The sequence below is a fragment of the Macrotis lagotis genome, chromosome 2, assembly GCF_037893015.1.
Source record: "Macrotis lagotis isolate mMagLag1 chromosome 2, bilby.v1.9.chrom.fasta, whole genome shotgun sequence".
Taxonomy (NCBI): Eukaryota; Metazoa; Chordata; class Mammalia; order Peramelemorphia; family Peramelidae; genus Macrotis; species Macrotis lagotis.
The window spans coordinates 215,175,913-215,191,630 of record NC_133659.1 but is presented as its reverse complement, the minus strand read 5'-3'; the positions used below and the strand labels follow the sequence as shown (position 1 = coordinate 215,191,630).

Sequence of the window (15,718 nt, the reverse complement as noted above, 5' to 3'; positions counted from 1 at the left end):
AATAATTTTCAGTCGACACCAGGAACTGAATGAATGAGAAAACATTTATTAAACACTTAATGGGTGCAAAGCACTATGTTAAGCACCAGGGATACAATTAGTAAAGTAAGAGACAACTCTTATTCTAATGGGGGTGGGTTTGGAGGGACAACAAATACAGGAGGTTTCAGCTTCAAATAAGACTGAAAAAGCCAATGTTCCTCTGGCATCAAAGTACCATCAAATGGTAAGACATCTTCTTTCTTGTTATCTCCATAAATAAAATCATATTGCAATAAATAAAGCCATTTAATGGTACCAAGGCCTTTGATAGTAATAATTTCTTTTCTGATTATCCAGTAAGTTGGCTGTGGAGGAAACAGAGGCTACAGAACCTGCAGAAGCAATGGCTAAGGCATATCTACAATGGTTGCTCCTTTGACTTCAGAAGCAGGGCCAGTGAACTGTGTAGTCTCACCTTTCCCAGTTATCTTAGTAATTGTTTACATCTGAATCCAAGGAGAGATAAAAGTTGACAATGGAAGGTCATAACAATGGTTTGACTCCCCACTTTCCCCTATACTTTCTACCCTATATCAATTATGATGCCTTATTGCTTCAGCAAGGGTGATTTGCCTTCCCCATTGCAAACAATAAGTATACAGTTGGTTATGATAGGGGCAGGGATGACAGGCCTCTTCTTTATAGAGAATGGTTTCCCCAGTTGATGGATTTGGAAAGGGACAGGCTAGAAAAAAGGCCAAGGTCTTGATTATCCCCCTATTTGATTTAACTTTCACACTACAAGTCCTAGATGAAATCTAATTCTATGGCACCTTATTTTTTCATTATATTCTTATGGAAATTACAAAATCAATGTCTAAGTAAGCCTGGCAATACTGCCCACAGTCTTCTGATAGAATAAGATGACTTCTAGGGTTTTATAATGCTGGACTGTGTTCACCAGGACAGGTGGTTTTAGAAGCCTTGTTTCATCTAGATTTCATTCATTCATTTTCAGTCTTTTTATTCTTATTTTTGTCCATAATGTATCAATATCAGAAAATTATACTGGAGTTTCCTGCTACAGAGGAATAAAAATCCAAAAGAATGGCTGATCAGTGCTGCTATGTCAGAATTCAGAACCAATTACTAGGAATTGCATAGTTTCACTAAGATTATTTTCCATAATATATGTTTTCACAAATAGGTCAAGAGCACAATATACAATGATGAGTAAACACTATGAAAAGAGGAGTTAGTGGATTTATATCCCATATAATTCAATACAAATAACATTCAGAAAGCCAGGGTGAGTAAATAGTTCCAATGGCCTGGTGTTCTGTTTGTTTAGTTTGTGTTTGTTTTTAAGACCATTGTTAACACTTATATAACTGAGCTATGTTAATTGTATTTACCATTAGGTATGCTTGTTTGTGCATGCTAAAGGATGAATGGGTAATAGGTGATTCTGAAGAACTGTGGTATTTCTATAATTCAAGGCAGTCTTATAAATATTCTGTTTTTAATTATCCGTGCCACTGAAAGGGAAGCCGTGATGTGGATAAATCCAAAACAGGAGATAATCAAAAAGTCATTTGTATACAACATGTTCTGCTTTTTTTTTTACAACAGATTGTCTTCTTAACTATATTTAGCTAATAGTTAATATTAAACAAATTTGCATTCCCTGAGAAACTGGCAGTTTACCAGGAGGGAAAGTAACTGGGTAAGAGAAAAAAAAGGTAACCTGGGGTGAAAATTTTCCCCAGTGAAAAATCCAATAAATCGATTCATTCCAGTAGAATATAAACTCCTTCTGGGGAAGGACTGTTTCATTTTTTTGTTTTTGTATCCCCAAAGCATCACACTCTGCCTTGCAGGCAAAATAAGCACTTAATAAATGTGTTTTGATTTGTAAATGAATAAAACACTGCTGGAGAATTAAGGATACCAAAATGACCTACCCCTAACCAGTATTCATCTTTGGAGCATATCCTTCCCACTGAAGCAGTAAGAGACCTAAAGCCATTAACCTCTCTGCTTTTTTTTTCATATTGTTCCCTCTCCATGGAATGTCTTTTTCATTCTTCTCCTGCCCATACTTCTTCCCACAAGCCCATCGCATGAAGTACAACTCATATTCTACCTCTACCTCAACAGTCCATTGACCTTCCCTGCATTGGGGTTCACCTAGTATTTTGAACTTACCTATTATACCCTGGTTTCAGATGGTTCTGGAAGAGATAGTGAAAATGGTGTCTTTGTACAACACCCCTTCATTTTATTCCAAATTACATTCATATCATGACATTATTTACTTGATGTAGATTGAAGGACAATTTATTATTCATTACCATTACAGTATTATCTATACTACAAAGTATTGTGTGCTATCTTATCTTGGGCTCTGAATATGATAGGGATTTGCTAAATGTCTGATGAATTTTAGGATGTGGAAGTTTTTGGGTGAATGATACTGAAGAAATGAATTTCCTCTCTGCTTCCCTTTCCCAATAGCTTGACTCTTCCTGCTTAGAGCTCTTCAAAACCAGATGGAAATAGTGGAAGAAAAGAAAATGGTAAGAAAATGCTTTTTCTTTACTCACTTGTACTGCTCTTTGGCCTGCATGATAACAAAGTCCCATTTATGGTTAATCTTTTTGTTCAAGAAGCTGTAATTTTCCTGGAACAGGAAGAAAAAATGGGAACTAAGAACACATGTCACTATAAGCTGCATGAGACAAGACAGCGGGGACTCTCCTGAGTCAGCTAAACTGAAATGTGTCTAGACAAAAACTGCTACTCTAAGCTTGCAATTCAGGAGGATGTTTCTTAAAAGACAATTTACCTCAAAGAATATTGCTAAATTCTCCAAAATGTATCAGAACGAACTTTCACCCACTTCTTAAAAATAAAAATTTATCAAAAAGCATATTGAGGAGGGTAAGAAGCCTTAGCATCAAATAACAGTCATTCAAAAATGGCTGATAAGCATTTGAATAGACCATTTGATGAGATTATCTGTATTATCTGTAGAGAAAGTTATTCAAAACTTCCCTGGATCGCATTCACCTTTTCTGCAAAAAGGCCAGGGTGGGGGGGAGGGGGGAGGGCTTGCATTCTCTGAGTTCTGTTGCTGATTCTATTCAAATATTGACTTAACCTTTTTAAATTACAGAAGCAATAGCAGTATCTTTACTATACAAAATTCCACCTTTTAAGGGTTTAGCCTGTATTCATTTGGAAATCTGGATAGAGAAGCAAGGTCCCTTGGTGACTCAAATCATTACCACATAGACCAATGAATAACACATGGTGCAAAGCAAGCCCTGAAGCAAAGTTTTTGACTCAAAAACAGCAACTGCTAAAAAGTTTCTGATTCTCTGACCACATTTCATGTCAGCCACAGACAGAACACCTGGATGATGAGTTATAAATTGTGGCAGATTCTCAAGGGGACAAAAAATAGAAGCTACAAGGCATTGAGGTGTAGGAGTGAGGGACAAGAAAAGCACCTACTGAGAACCACCATTCAACTAACAAAAACACACAGTTCTAAAGCATATATGTACCTTTTCATATTCTTCTAAAATTCCTTTCTTCTTGATATTTCTCTTGGCTAGATAGATGGCTGAAAAAAGGAAGCGGATTATATTCCAGCATACAAAAGTCATTTTTCAGCCTCTCTCTCTGGGAACTGATATGATAATATTAGGGCTGCAAAAAGCATTTTCAGTAGATATGGGTCTTATTCTCTGAGCTGACCTCATAAAACTAATATTAGCCAGTTGATCAGACAGAAACAATATAAAAACAATATTAAATATTTATTAATATATTATCTTTAATAAATGTATATGACATATTTATTTGTATATCTTGCAATATTTAATTTATATTTTTGTATTAATATTAAATAATTATACATAATTAATATTAAAACTAACAGGACAAATTTCAAATCAGTGAAGAAATACAGGAGCAGGGTTTAAGTGCATGACAAGGGGCTCTAAAGAAGTCTTTCTTCTGAGACTACTCTCAATTCATCTTGTATATCTCTAGTTTGTACATATTTATCTGCATATTGTCTTTTCTAATAAATTGTGAGTTTCTTGGGAGCAGAGACTGCCTTTGTGTCCCTAGTACTTAGTGCAATGCCTAGAACATATAGGCATAGTTGTCATTTCATAAATTCTAACTGACTGATTATTAAGCTCAATTAATTAATTAAGATTAAGGCCAGCCCTGCATTCAAGAAGACCTGGGTCCAATTCCTGTCTCTAACATATACTGTTTATGTGACCATGTCCCAGTGCACCTCTCTAAGATTATAAATCAACAGAAGAGTAGCAGATCTCCATCAGTGTAAAGAATTTCCACACTGAATATTTCCAAACCAATGAAATTAAAGGTCCAGTTGTAACCAAAGAAAGGAAAGCAATAGTATATAATGCATAAGGAAAAGAGTACTTGCCTATACTGGAGGGGGAGGGAGAGAGGAAAAGTGTTTACCATAATCTGTGTCTTCAGCAGACCACTGCTGAGTGGGCCAGAAATAAGGTGTCTGTAAAATAAATCAGAGAAACTATGCTTCATGATTTATCCAAATCTTGTTAATTTCCAGATTACCTGAGAGTAGCCTTGTACATACGTTCAAAAATTTGCCAGCCATCATTTCTCCTATCCCATCTGATATTTAAGTACCAGTGACTTATGATTTGTAAGGACATGAAATCAATCTTTTCTTAAGTAAGATTAGAATGGCACTACAGGAGCCAGGCAGGCTTAACCAAGAGTACAACTCACCTGAAAACGATAAAGACTGTTGCTATCAGGTTTAAGGATGAGATTCTTGGGGTCCTGCAGGGGGTAAATGTAGCCATACTTGATAATGAAATTTCCCAAATTCTGTGCCTCTAGAAAGAAACAGGTAAGCCCCAGAAATTGAGATCAAGTAAGTGCTCAGAAATCCCAATACCAAATTCCCACATGCACTCCGCTCCTCCACCACTACCCAAATTGGGGGATAAATGAATTTATCCTAGAGTCCTCACTTTTTCAAGCCCTTTCAGAAGATGAAAAGGTCTAGTTAGGTCAAAGGAATCTATATATGGAAATAGAATTCAACCAACAAACAAGAAGCATTCATTAAGCATCTGCTCTTGCCAGGCATTAGGACATAAGAACATAAGGAGCTAAATAAATAAGGAAAAAGGTGAAACAGTTCCAGCCCTCAAAGTGTTTGCATTCTAATAGGGAGACTGATACACACACATATAAACACCCACACACAAAGTATATGTGTATATATATAATTAGTATATGTGTATATATACATATATATATATTTCTATTTACTAATATTGCAGTTTGGTCATGAGGAAAATTTTTTACTTCATAAGTGTGTTTATATGACTATATGTATACAGACCCTTCAATAAGGTCTGATTTGCCCAAAACTAGCATCTGAATATTTGAAGTATCAACATGATATATGTGCATGTATGTGTTCAAATATATGTTTTGTTTGTTATTTGTCCTTCATTCTAGAAGAAGACCATGGCATCAGGGAGGTGATGCCATGACAAGTACATGAATTTAGATTTGAATGAGGAGGGGCTATGCTAAGTCACCAGTCTTATAATCTCTTCCTAAGCCATCTGAGTCCAGTGACCAGATATCAATCAGAACAACTGGAGATTGCCCTGGATACAAGGCAGTTGGGGTTAAATGACTTGCCAAAGGTCACACAGCTACTAAATGTCAAGTGTTTGAGTTCAGATTTTCATTCCAGAGTCAGCATTCTATCCACTGTATCACCTAGCTATCCCAACAGTTACATATATATATATATGCATATATGTGTGTGTCTGTGTGTGTGTATGTGTACACACACACCGAAGATGTAACAATCAGCTCTCATGAGTCTATACAAATTGGCTCCAATTACCTTCAAGGTATTCTCATACCCATCCAACCTCATAGAGCTGTGTGAAGAAGGTGGTTTTGCAAACTTTAAAGCTTTTATAAATGCAAATGATTAAGATAGGAAAGCAATGTGATATATACTATTGGGGAAAATGCCAGATTAAAAATCAGAAGACCTAGATTTGAATGCAATCTCAGATACTTATTAGCTTTGAGCCATGGGCAATTCATTTCACTTCTCAGACTCTTATTTATAAAAACAGAGGATATGATATCTATATTTTCTATATCAGAGTGGTCCTGAAAAAAGTTTTCTGCAAACTTAAAACAATATACAATTGTCAGCTAATCTTTTATACATGTATTACTTATATATATTATATGTAGGTATATAAATACAGATATATGTGTGTGTGTATATATATATATATATATATATATATATATATATATATATATATATATGTATATACTATGAATGCAGGAGTAAAAGGACTTCCTCTGTCAGTACAGTTTTAAATATAAGTTCATAGATATGTCCTAAGAAATTACCTGAGACACAAAGAAGTTAAGCAATTTGCTCTGGGTAACTTAATAAGTATCATTTATAGAATTTGAACCCAGATTTTTCTAACTTCAAGCCCAGCATCCCATCCACCCAGCATAACATCCATTATGCCATGCTTTCTCTCAGAGCAATTACCTCTCACAGTTCCCTCTTGCTGAGATGATTTTCTTATTGTTCCTACACATTTCTTGCCCACATTGCTTAAATCATGTTATTCATTCCTCCAGAATATTCTTCTATAAATATGCATTCATCGCTTTCTTCATCAAAGAACTATATTCCACATCACTATTTTATTTTGTATTCTGTTTGTTCTTTATAACCATAAACTAAATGTTTCATAAATGTATACTTTGTCTCCCCATCTAGACAGGATATATACTTTTTTGCACCTTTTAGCTTTCTTTTCTTTTTTTCTTTTAATATTTTACTAAAATTTTGATTTCCAAATTCTATCCTTCCATGCCTCCCTGTCCTCCCCCTTCCTGATATGCAAAGTAATTAGATTATAGGTTATACATATACCATCTTGTAAAGCATTTCCATATTAGTTGTTTTGTACAAGAAGACTCAAAAGAAAAAATAAAAGTGAAAAATAGTATGCTTCAGTCTGTATTCAAACAATATCAGTTCTTCCTATGGCAAAAAATATATGCCTCATCAATAGTCCTTTGGGATTATTTTGGATTATTGTATTTCTAAGAACAGTTAGGTCATTCATAATTCTTTATCAAACAATATAGCTCATACTATGCAGATTCTATACTTCATTATGCATCAGTTCATGAAAATCTTTCCAAGTTTTTCTGAAATCATCCTGCTAGTCATTTCTTATATTATTATTAATATTCTTATAGTATTGTTACTATTCATTATAATCATCTAGCACTTGTTTAGCCATTCCTCAATTGATGAGTATTAGGACATATACTCTTCAAGGAGGAACAATGCCTCCTACTTCTTTGATATACACTGAAGAGTCTAAAAGAATGTAGGAAGGAAGGAAGGAAGGAAGGAAGGAAGGAAGGAAGGAAGGAAGGAAGGAAGGAAGGAGGGAGGGAGGGAGGGAGGGAGGGAGGGAGGGAGGAAGGGAAAGAAGGAGAGAAGGAAAGAGGGAAGGAACTCACCTATGTTGCCAATCCAAAGGCGCTGGGCAATCCATTGTAAGATATCATTTCCTACAAGACAGACAAAATACTCAAAAACTAGTCAGAGAAGACACTGACATAAAAGGGCTGTTAAGAAAGTGTTCTTCTAACACTACCCAAATATACAGTTTTTAAGAGGAAGTTGTTACTAGAGAGGAAGAAGCATAAGTGGTACACACACTGAGAACTAACTCAACATTTTCATCTGTATCAGGCTGATGGTTTGTAAGGGGGTTTATTTATTTGTAATGGGTTTGAAAGGGGAAATATTTATGAATATATTTTCCATCTATAAATGTATAGAAAGAGAGATAATAGCATATATACATAATTAAATTAATTTTAAAAAATAAGTTATATACATATGTGCATGTGTTTATGCATACATATATAATATATACCTATATGTAATTCCCCAGTATACTTCCTTATATCATCAAACTTTCCCTTATAACAGAAATAAATAGGTTAAGTAAAATCAATTAATAAAGCAGTTACATCTTATAGCATATGAAATATTCTACACCCATAATTCACTACTTCTCTATCAATGAAGGCAATATGTGGGCAATCAAAGAAAGAAATCCAAGCTATCAATAGGCACTAGGAAAAAAGTTCTATTTTACATGACTGTTCATATTTAATCCATAAAAAATTGCTTGCCTTCTCATTGAGGGGGAAGGGATAGGTGGGAATGAGGGACAGAAATTGGAACTTAAAATTTTAAAGAACAAATGTAAAAAAAATTGGTTTTACACATAATTGAAAAAATAAAATATTTGAAAATTAGAAAAAATGTTCTAGATTACTAATAGAGAAATGCAAATTAGATTGACAGATATGACAAAAAATAAGATAAATGTATATGTGGCTGCATTATAAAAATTCACATCATAAACAAATTAGAGAAACAAGGAAAAACTTATCCATCAGATTTATGGATAGAAGAAAGTTCATGATCAAACAAAGGATAGAGAGGATCATAGAAATTAAATGATAATTTTGATTACACAAGACTAAAAGTCTTTTGCATTAACAAATTCAGGAAGCTAAGAGATTAAAAGGGAAGCAATGAACTGGGGAGAAAAAAAATCTTCATAGCAAACTTTTCTGCTAAATGTCTCATTTCCAAGATATTAAGGAACTGATTCAATTTTATAAAAATGAGGAACATTACCCAAATGATAAATGGTCTAAGGATATGAATAGTCACTTCTGAAGAAAAGAAATTCAAACAATTTAAAGGATATGAGAAAATGGTCCAAGGCCCTAATAATTATAGAAATACTAATTAGAGCAATTCTGGGGTTCCCCCAGTCCCCATTTGTTGTTATATCTCCCCAGTAGGAGATAAACTCCATTAAAGCAAGGGAATTATTTGGATTTTGTTTTTTTTAACCTACAGAATTTACCACAATACATGTTTATTAAATTGATTTATATCACTTTATAAAATGCTTCCCAAGTTTTACTGAATTCTTTGTTTTTGTTGCATTGGAATAATAAAAGAAAATATATATACTTTGGGGGAACATGACTAAAGTTAGAGCCCTTCTAGTGAAATATATGCCATTCCTAGAGCTGTACTCTTCCAGTAACATTTGCACTGGTCCTTTCAGATGGGCCTCTCAATAAAAAGATATGCTTCCTCCAGAGACAAAACTCTGAATCTCTTCCACAAAAACAAAATGTGGACTTTTTAAAAATCAGTGTCTCACGAGAAACTCAAAGACACAAAGAAAAGCTTGGGAAAGGAGAAACTAGCCATCCACAACCATCAACATCCAAAAACTGAAAGCAATTCCCCTGGCTCCTTGAAAAGGAACATGCAAAACAGCAATGAAATGCCCATGGTAATATAACAGTTCCAGAAGCCAAGACCTACAAGAGAGTCAATGGTATTAAATAAAACTTTGAAAAAGTGTAATCTTGCAGAGGTTTCCAGATAAAACATTAGTTCCCTGGATTTAATGTTTTCATCATCAGAGAAGATGATGGTAGTACCAAGGTTTCTTTCTATACCTTTGAGGAGCAAAACTGCTTGTTAAACAACATGATTGATTCACACACTCTCTGTCTTGTAAACTGATCTATAATTGTGGTTCGATTTGGATTTGTTGTTGCTCAGTCATTTTTCAGTTGTCCGACTCTTTAAATTCCTATTTGGGATTTTCTTAGTAAAGATATTGGAGTGATTTGCCATTTCCTTTTCAAGCTCATTTTACAGAAGAAGAAACTGAGACAAATAGGATCAAGTGACTTACCCAAGGTTACACAGCTAATAAATGTCTAAGATCATATTTGAACTCAGGTATACCTGATTCCAGGCTCATAGCTTTATCCACTACATTAGATAGATAGTCCATGTCTTTTCCCAACCATGTCTTCTGAGGAGCATCATGCCTAGATTAGTTTAGTATAGTCACTGTTTTGTTTAGTTTAGTTTAGTCACTGAGAATAGCTCACTTATATTTATTACATGTTATTACCATCTGATGCCACTGTCTCTTTTTCCTCTTGGCCTTCTGCAGTCATAATTTTTATAGGAATAAGACTCTCCATCTGAAATGCCACTAAAAATACCAAGGATTCATGATTTGGTATACTCAATTGAATTTCTGTAAATGTCACATAGCAATCTATACAGAGTGTTATGATGTACTTTGCTGACATTAAACTAATTATATCATGTCATCCAAGGAGTCCTAGGATTTTTCTCCCAATTGACTACTTCCTGAAATAGATCAAATTAAAGATTAACTATCACTCACAATGGAACAGCTTGATCTGTAGACATAGCCCAGCAGGCTACAGTATTGACTGTAGCTACAGTATTGACCCTCCCGAGATGTATTTGTTTCTGTCTCTTGAAGGGGTTCTTAACCAGGGTTCTATGAACTTGCTCATTTTGTTTGTGTATTCTGATAACTGCATTTTAATGTAATTGCCTTCCTTTGTAATCTTTTGTATTTTAAAGCATTATTCTGAGAAAGGGTACATAGGTCACATCAGACTATCAAATGATTCCATGATTTCTAGAAAGCCCATACTCTAAGGAGACAGAATTTACCAGGTTTTCTGACTTACTTTCATTCAAACTGACTTAAAGAATGAATAGGTTCTCTATATCTTCTGTTTTAGTAGCAACTAGAAAGACACAGTGTATAGGAGGTAGAAAAAAGAAAATTCAGGAGTTATGATTTTAAGCCAACTTCTGAAACTGCCTGCTACTACTACCCTCACCTTCACATAGTATATCCTTCTTACTCTAACCCAGAAGAGGGCAGCTAGGTACCATAGTGGATAGAGTGACCAGTCAGAAGACTGAGTTCAAATCCAGTCTCAGATGCTTACTAGTGATGTGATCCTGGGTAAGTCACTTAACCCTGTTTGCCTCAGCTCCTTATCTGTAAAATAAACAGGAGATCAAAACCCCAAATGGAGTCATGAAGAATTGGACAGGACTTCACAATAGCTAAACAAGAAATCCTAATGTTGGTTATAAACCATTTTTCTTGATACCATTTATGTGTGTAAGTTAATGTATATGAGAAGGATGTATTAGGTATGTCTGTGTCTGTCATTTTACCTGATGCCATTGTGATAATGGGTCCTACATGAATCTATAGCAAATTATAATCAGTCTTGGAGATGAAAGTGAAAATGCTAGTAGCCGACAATTTCATTTATTGTTCTATTTTGATTGTTGAAGTCATAAAACTTAATTTCATTGCTTTTTCTATTTCTATTGTTAGAGTCATATATATTGTTGTCTTAGTTATACTTAGTTATACACTATATCATTTCATAAGTCTTCCTAGGATTATATTTTTCAGACTAGATGGCCCTATCTCAGTCAAACTGGTAGTGCAGCAACCCTTCATTAAATCCTACCATTTCTCAATAGAGGAGCCATGACCATTTCTGTCTTGGGCCAGACCCCTTCATTAGTCTCTCCCAGGGACTTTGCATATTGGCATGAGACTTGAAACACTCAGCATTAGCCCACTGCAGTTCAGTACTCATCAGCCTCAGACCCCACTAGTAGAATTTATAGGTTTATGCTACCACATTCATCTTCTCAGATTCACCTTTATTGACCAAAAGTTTTCACTTATAGATAGGAACAAATTCTGCCACACTAGGGAAAAAAAACCCAACTCATTTCTTAAAGCAATAAACTGCTCCCATTAAAAAGATTCCCATAATGAGACTTGTATATCTTTAGTTTTCCCCAAAAGACAAAGATTCACGATTTGGTATACTCAAAGTGAAATCAAACATGAAATTAAAGTGAAGTGGGAGCTTCTAGGATAAATTCAGATAAAATGTGAAAGGTCACAGTCAGTCTCATTACCCCAATAAGCACCCCCACAAAGATTTAAAAGAGCATTAGAAGAAACTAGAAAATCTAAAGAAAAATACCAGTAAATACCAGTAAAATACCAGTAAAAATACCAGTAAACATTGACATTTATCTAGTCTAGGACATCAGAAGTAAAGGGCAGAAATCTGCTAAGCAAAGATGGGAATTGGGAAGGACACTGGCAGGTCATTGTATAGAAAGATAAGACAATTGCTCATTTGGAAACCCTCCAAGAAGCCTGAAGTCAGTAGTTAGGTTCCAAGGAAAAGAAAATAAAAAGACCATCCACTTAACTATTGAATTAATAAAAGTAAAATTAAATGAGGTCAAGCTAGCTGTGAATGTACAGAAACCAGAGTTTCTCAATGGACTTTCTGATAACCTAGTTGAAGGGGGAGGGGCTCCATTCCTCCCAGATCCCATGTCAGTGACCATTTAATTATGATCCCAGTTTAACCTTATTACTCCAGGAAATCTAAGTTGTTAGAGATAAAATTTAGGAGAAGGGAAGGAATAGAATGGATTAAGTAAAATTGCCCCATGTTGGTTCCTCATGTCTGCTTGGTTGCAGAACTAGTCTTTCCCTCTCAAACCTACCCCTCCCCAAGATTGAGATCTTTCCAGTACACCTAACCACTGTTCCCAAGGGTATTCTGACAGGGGATTATGTATTGAAAGAGATTAAGAAGTATTCAAGGAAAAAGATAAACCTCTTGTAGGCTAAATATTACCAGAAGGAAAAGCCTATAGAGACCTGACTCAGGGATGCAGGGGGGCGGGGCGGGGGGGGGGGGCATCTTGGCTCTTGTTATATTTTCAGCAAGAGTATTTAAACCTCAGAAATGGATAATCTTATAAATCAGGGCTTGATTTATTGTTTTGTCAATTTCTAGTCTCAAGAAAGTTAAGGAGTAAATGTTTAAAATGTAGAATAAACTTAAAAGAGGGTCCTTTGTATTTTTTAAAGGAGAGCCAGTCATTAAACATTTACCATCACACTCTTGCCTTTAAGATTAATATACTAAATTGTCATTTCAAAATTTGAGGGGATTAACCCAATACCCCCTTTTATGACCCAAACTTTCTATATAGGAGACTTGCACCTCTGTTCCAGAAATTTCAGGAGGGAATAAGCAAATTTAGCTCACTAGGATAAATTTCATGCTTATCCTATTTAGAGTCCCAGGAGGAAGGATATTCATTATCTGAAAGATTGGCTGCATAATGCTGATCATTTGAACAAGCCCCCATCCCCTTGAACATAGCCTGCTCAGAGTATTGGGGCTAAGTGCTTGGAGGGTACTCCTCCTGTAGGAAAAGCAGCCTCCTTGCCCCATTTGTTCTTATTCAGGATTGAGCAGATGTGTCTTCAAAGTGTCTAGGAAGGATAGGCTAGGCTTGCTTGATGTTAAGTAGACTGGAATGGTACTTCATCTCAGGTGTCCTGCTTTGAAAGGGTTTTGTTGTTATTTTATCATGTCCAATCCTTTGTAACCCTATTTGGGGTTTTCTTGGCAGAGATACTGGAGGAAAAAAACCACTGAAGTAGTTTGCCACTTCCTTCTCCAGCTTATTTTAAAAAGAGAAAAACTGAAGGAAACAGGGCTAAGTGACTTGCCCAAGTACACACAGCTGGCAAGTGTCTGAGGCCAGATTTGAATTCAGGAAAATAAGGTCTGATATCCACTGTGTCACTTAGCTATCCCTGTGAAAGGATAAGGAGACAGAAACTTGCCTAAGAAGGAATTACAGATTTGGTCTTCAAAACATGGATTTAAAAAAAAGAAATTGAAAACCAACTCTTTGATATCCTAGTTATGGAACATCAGGAGAAGGAAAAGGCAATAGCGCCTTCCAACCTACCAGCTTGTCAGACCCCATCAATTCCCATGGACCTCGAATTTATAGAATTTAAAGATTATCAGGGCTGAGATCAAGTTCTCCATTCAGTTCTTGACATCAAAGAGGGTATCAGAGACCCTAGGCCTAGAGGATGGTTTATTGAATGGAAGGTAGAATACAAATCTTTAGGGATCTTCAAGACACAGGAAGTCATATGGTCATCATCCCTGGGAAATACAATTCAAATTGGATATGAAATCCCTATGAGGAGAGAGGCCTTAGGGGGAGATACCACATGGAGAATAAAAACCACTGTCGGGCCGGCTAGGTGGCATAGTTGGGGGCGGCTAGGTGGCATAGTGGATAAAGCACCAGCCTTGGAGTCAGGAGTACCTGGGTTCAAATCCAGTCTCAGACACTTAATAATTACCTAGCTGTGTGGCCTTGGGCAAGCCACTTAACCCCATTTGCCTTGCAAACAAACAAAAAAAAAACACTGTCAAATTCAAGATAATTACAAAGGATTTATAATGAAAAATGTTATCCACATCCAGAGAAAGAACTGATGGAATCTAAATGAAAATCACAGCATATTATTTTCATTTTTTTTCATGTTTCTTTTTTTCTTGGTCTGTGCCTTCTTTCACAAAATGACTAATATGGAAATATGTTTTTCATGATTGCACACATTATATTCTATATCAAATTGCTTCTCATCTCAAGGAGGGGGGAGTTGAGGAAGGGAGGGAGAAAATTTGGAACTCAAAAACTTTTTAAATGAATATTGAAAATTAACTTTACATGTAATTTGGGAAAATATTACTTAAAAACACAAAGATCATTGTCTAGATAAACACAAAAAGACAATCAAAAGTATATGTATAGGGCGACTAGGTGGCACAGTGGCTAGAGCACCGACCCTGTAGTCAGGAGTACCTGAGTTCAAATCCAACCTTAGACACTTAATAATTACCTAGCTGTGTGGCCTTGGGCAAGCTACTTAACCCCATTGCCTTGCAAAAAAAAAAAAGTATATGTTCCCCTATTATCATTAAATATTAGCCTTTATATATATAGTAGAGATGAATTGTTGGGTTTGGGGGCATTGTTCCCAAATTAGGCTGTTGTTTCATTATTCATCACAGTGGGGAAAGTGCTATTATGGTAAGTCTCTGAGGAATGGGGGACCTGAATAGTCTTCCCAGTCTCTTAAATCTCTTAAAGTAGTCAAATGCTTCTGTATCTAATTAATCCATTACCATGAATGAATGAACAAGATTCCCATTGTCCCTATCTACAATCTAGTGAAACCTAAAGGCCAAGGATTCCCACAGCATCCAGGCCATCACTAGAAGTGCTGTTTCCTATTAGATCAGGCCACAGGGTGATGATGGTTCTGGAAAATGTGGTGAGAAGAATATCTTTGCACAACATTACCCTCACTATAATCAAAATAATGTGGAAGTCATCATTCATTTGATGTCATGATCTTCTTTTATTACAAAGGACAACAATCAATCATTCTAGTCGTTGGATAGTCAGGTGCTTGGACACTCCAGTGATTGGATCATTAAATGCTATTACTTTGTTGGCATGTGAACCATATCAGAACTTGCTAGAGAACACATTTCTTCATCTGGACAAAATACTGTGGGAAATTTTTTTCTTGACCAGTATCACAATTATTTTCTTTGATTGAGGGACCCATTTTCCCTCCAGCACCTTTTGAGATATTCCCCTCAATCTCATGTTTTTCGTTTTCTCTGAATGGTTTAAGAAAATCACCTCCCTAAAATCGAAGGAGGATTCAGCAATAAAGAGGTAGTAAACTCTGATCATATAGGAGAAAATGAAGGGGGAGAGGGAGAACAGACACTGGGGAAA

The 15,718-nt window shown here is 35.6% G+C and overlaps 1 protein-coding gene across 3 annotated transcripts in view; it reads right to left on the bottom strand.

Moving 5' to 3' along the window:
• RGS9 (regulator of G protein signaling 9) overlaps nt 1-15,718 on the bottom strand; it is a 100,634-nt gene that overhangs the window by 57,366 nt on the left and 27,550 nt on the right. For all 3 annotated transcript variants that reach the window (XM_074224731.1, XM_074224729.1, XM_074224730.1), the window contains exons 3-7: nt 7,606-7,656; nt 4,789-4,898; nt 4,495-4,546; nt 3,555-3,613; nt 2,589-2,665 (exon numbers count right to left, since the gene is read on the bottom strand). In XM_074224731.1, coding sequence (XP_074080832.1) covers nt 2,589-2,665; nt 3,555-3,613; nt 4,495-4,546; nt 4,789-4,898; nt 7,606-7,656 — 349 coding nt within the window. The remainder of the gene's footprint in view (nt 1-2,588; nt 2,666-3,554; nt 3,614-4,494; nt 4,547-4,788; nt 4,899-7,605; nt 7,657-15,718) is intronic.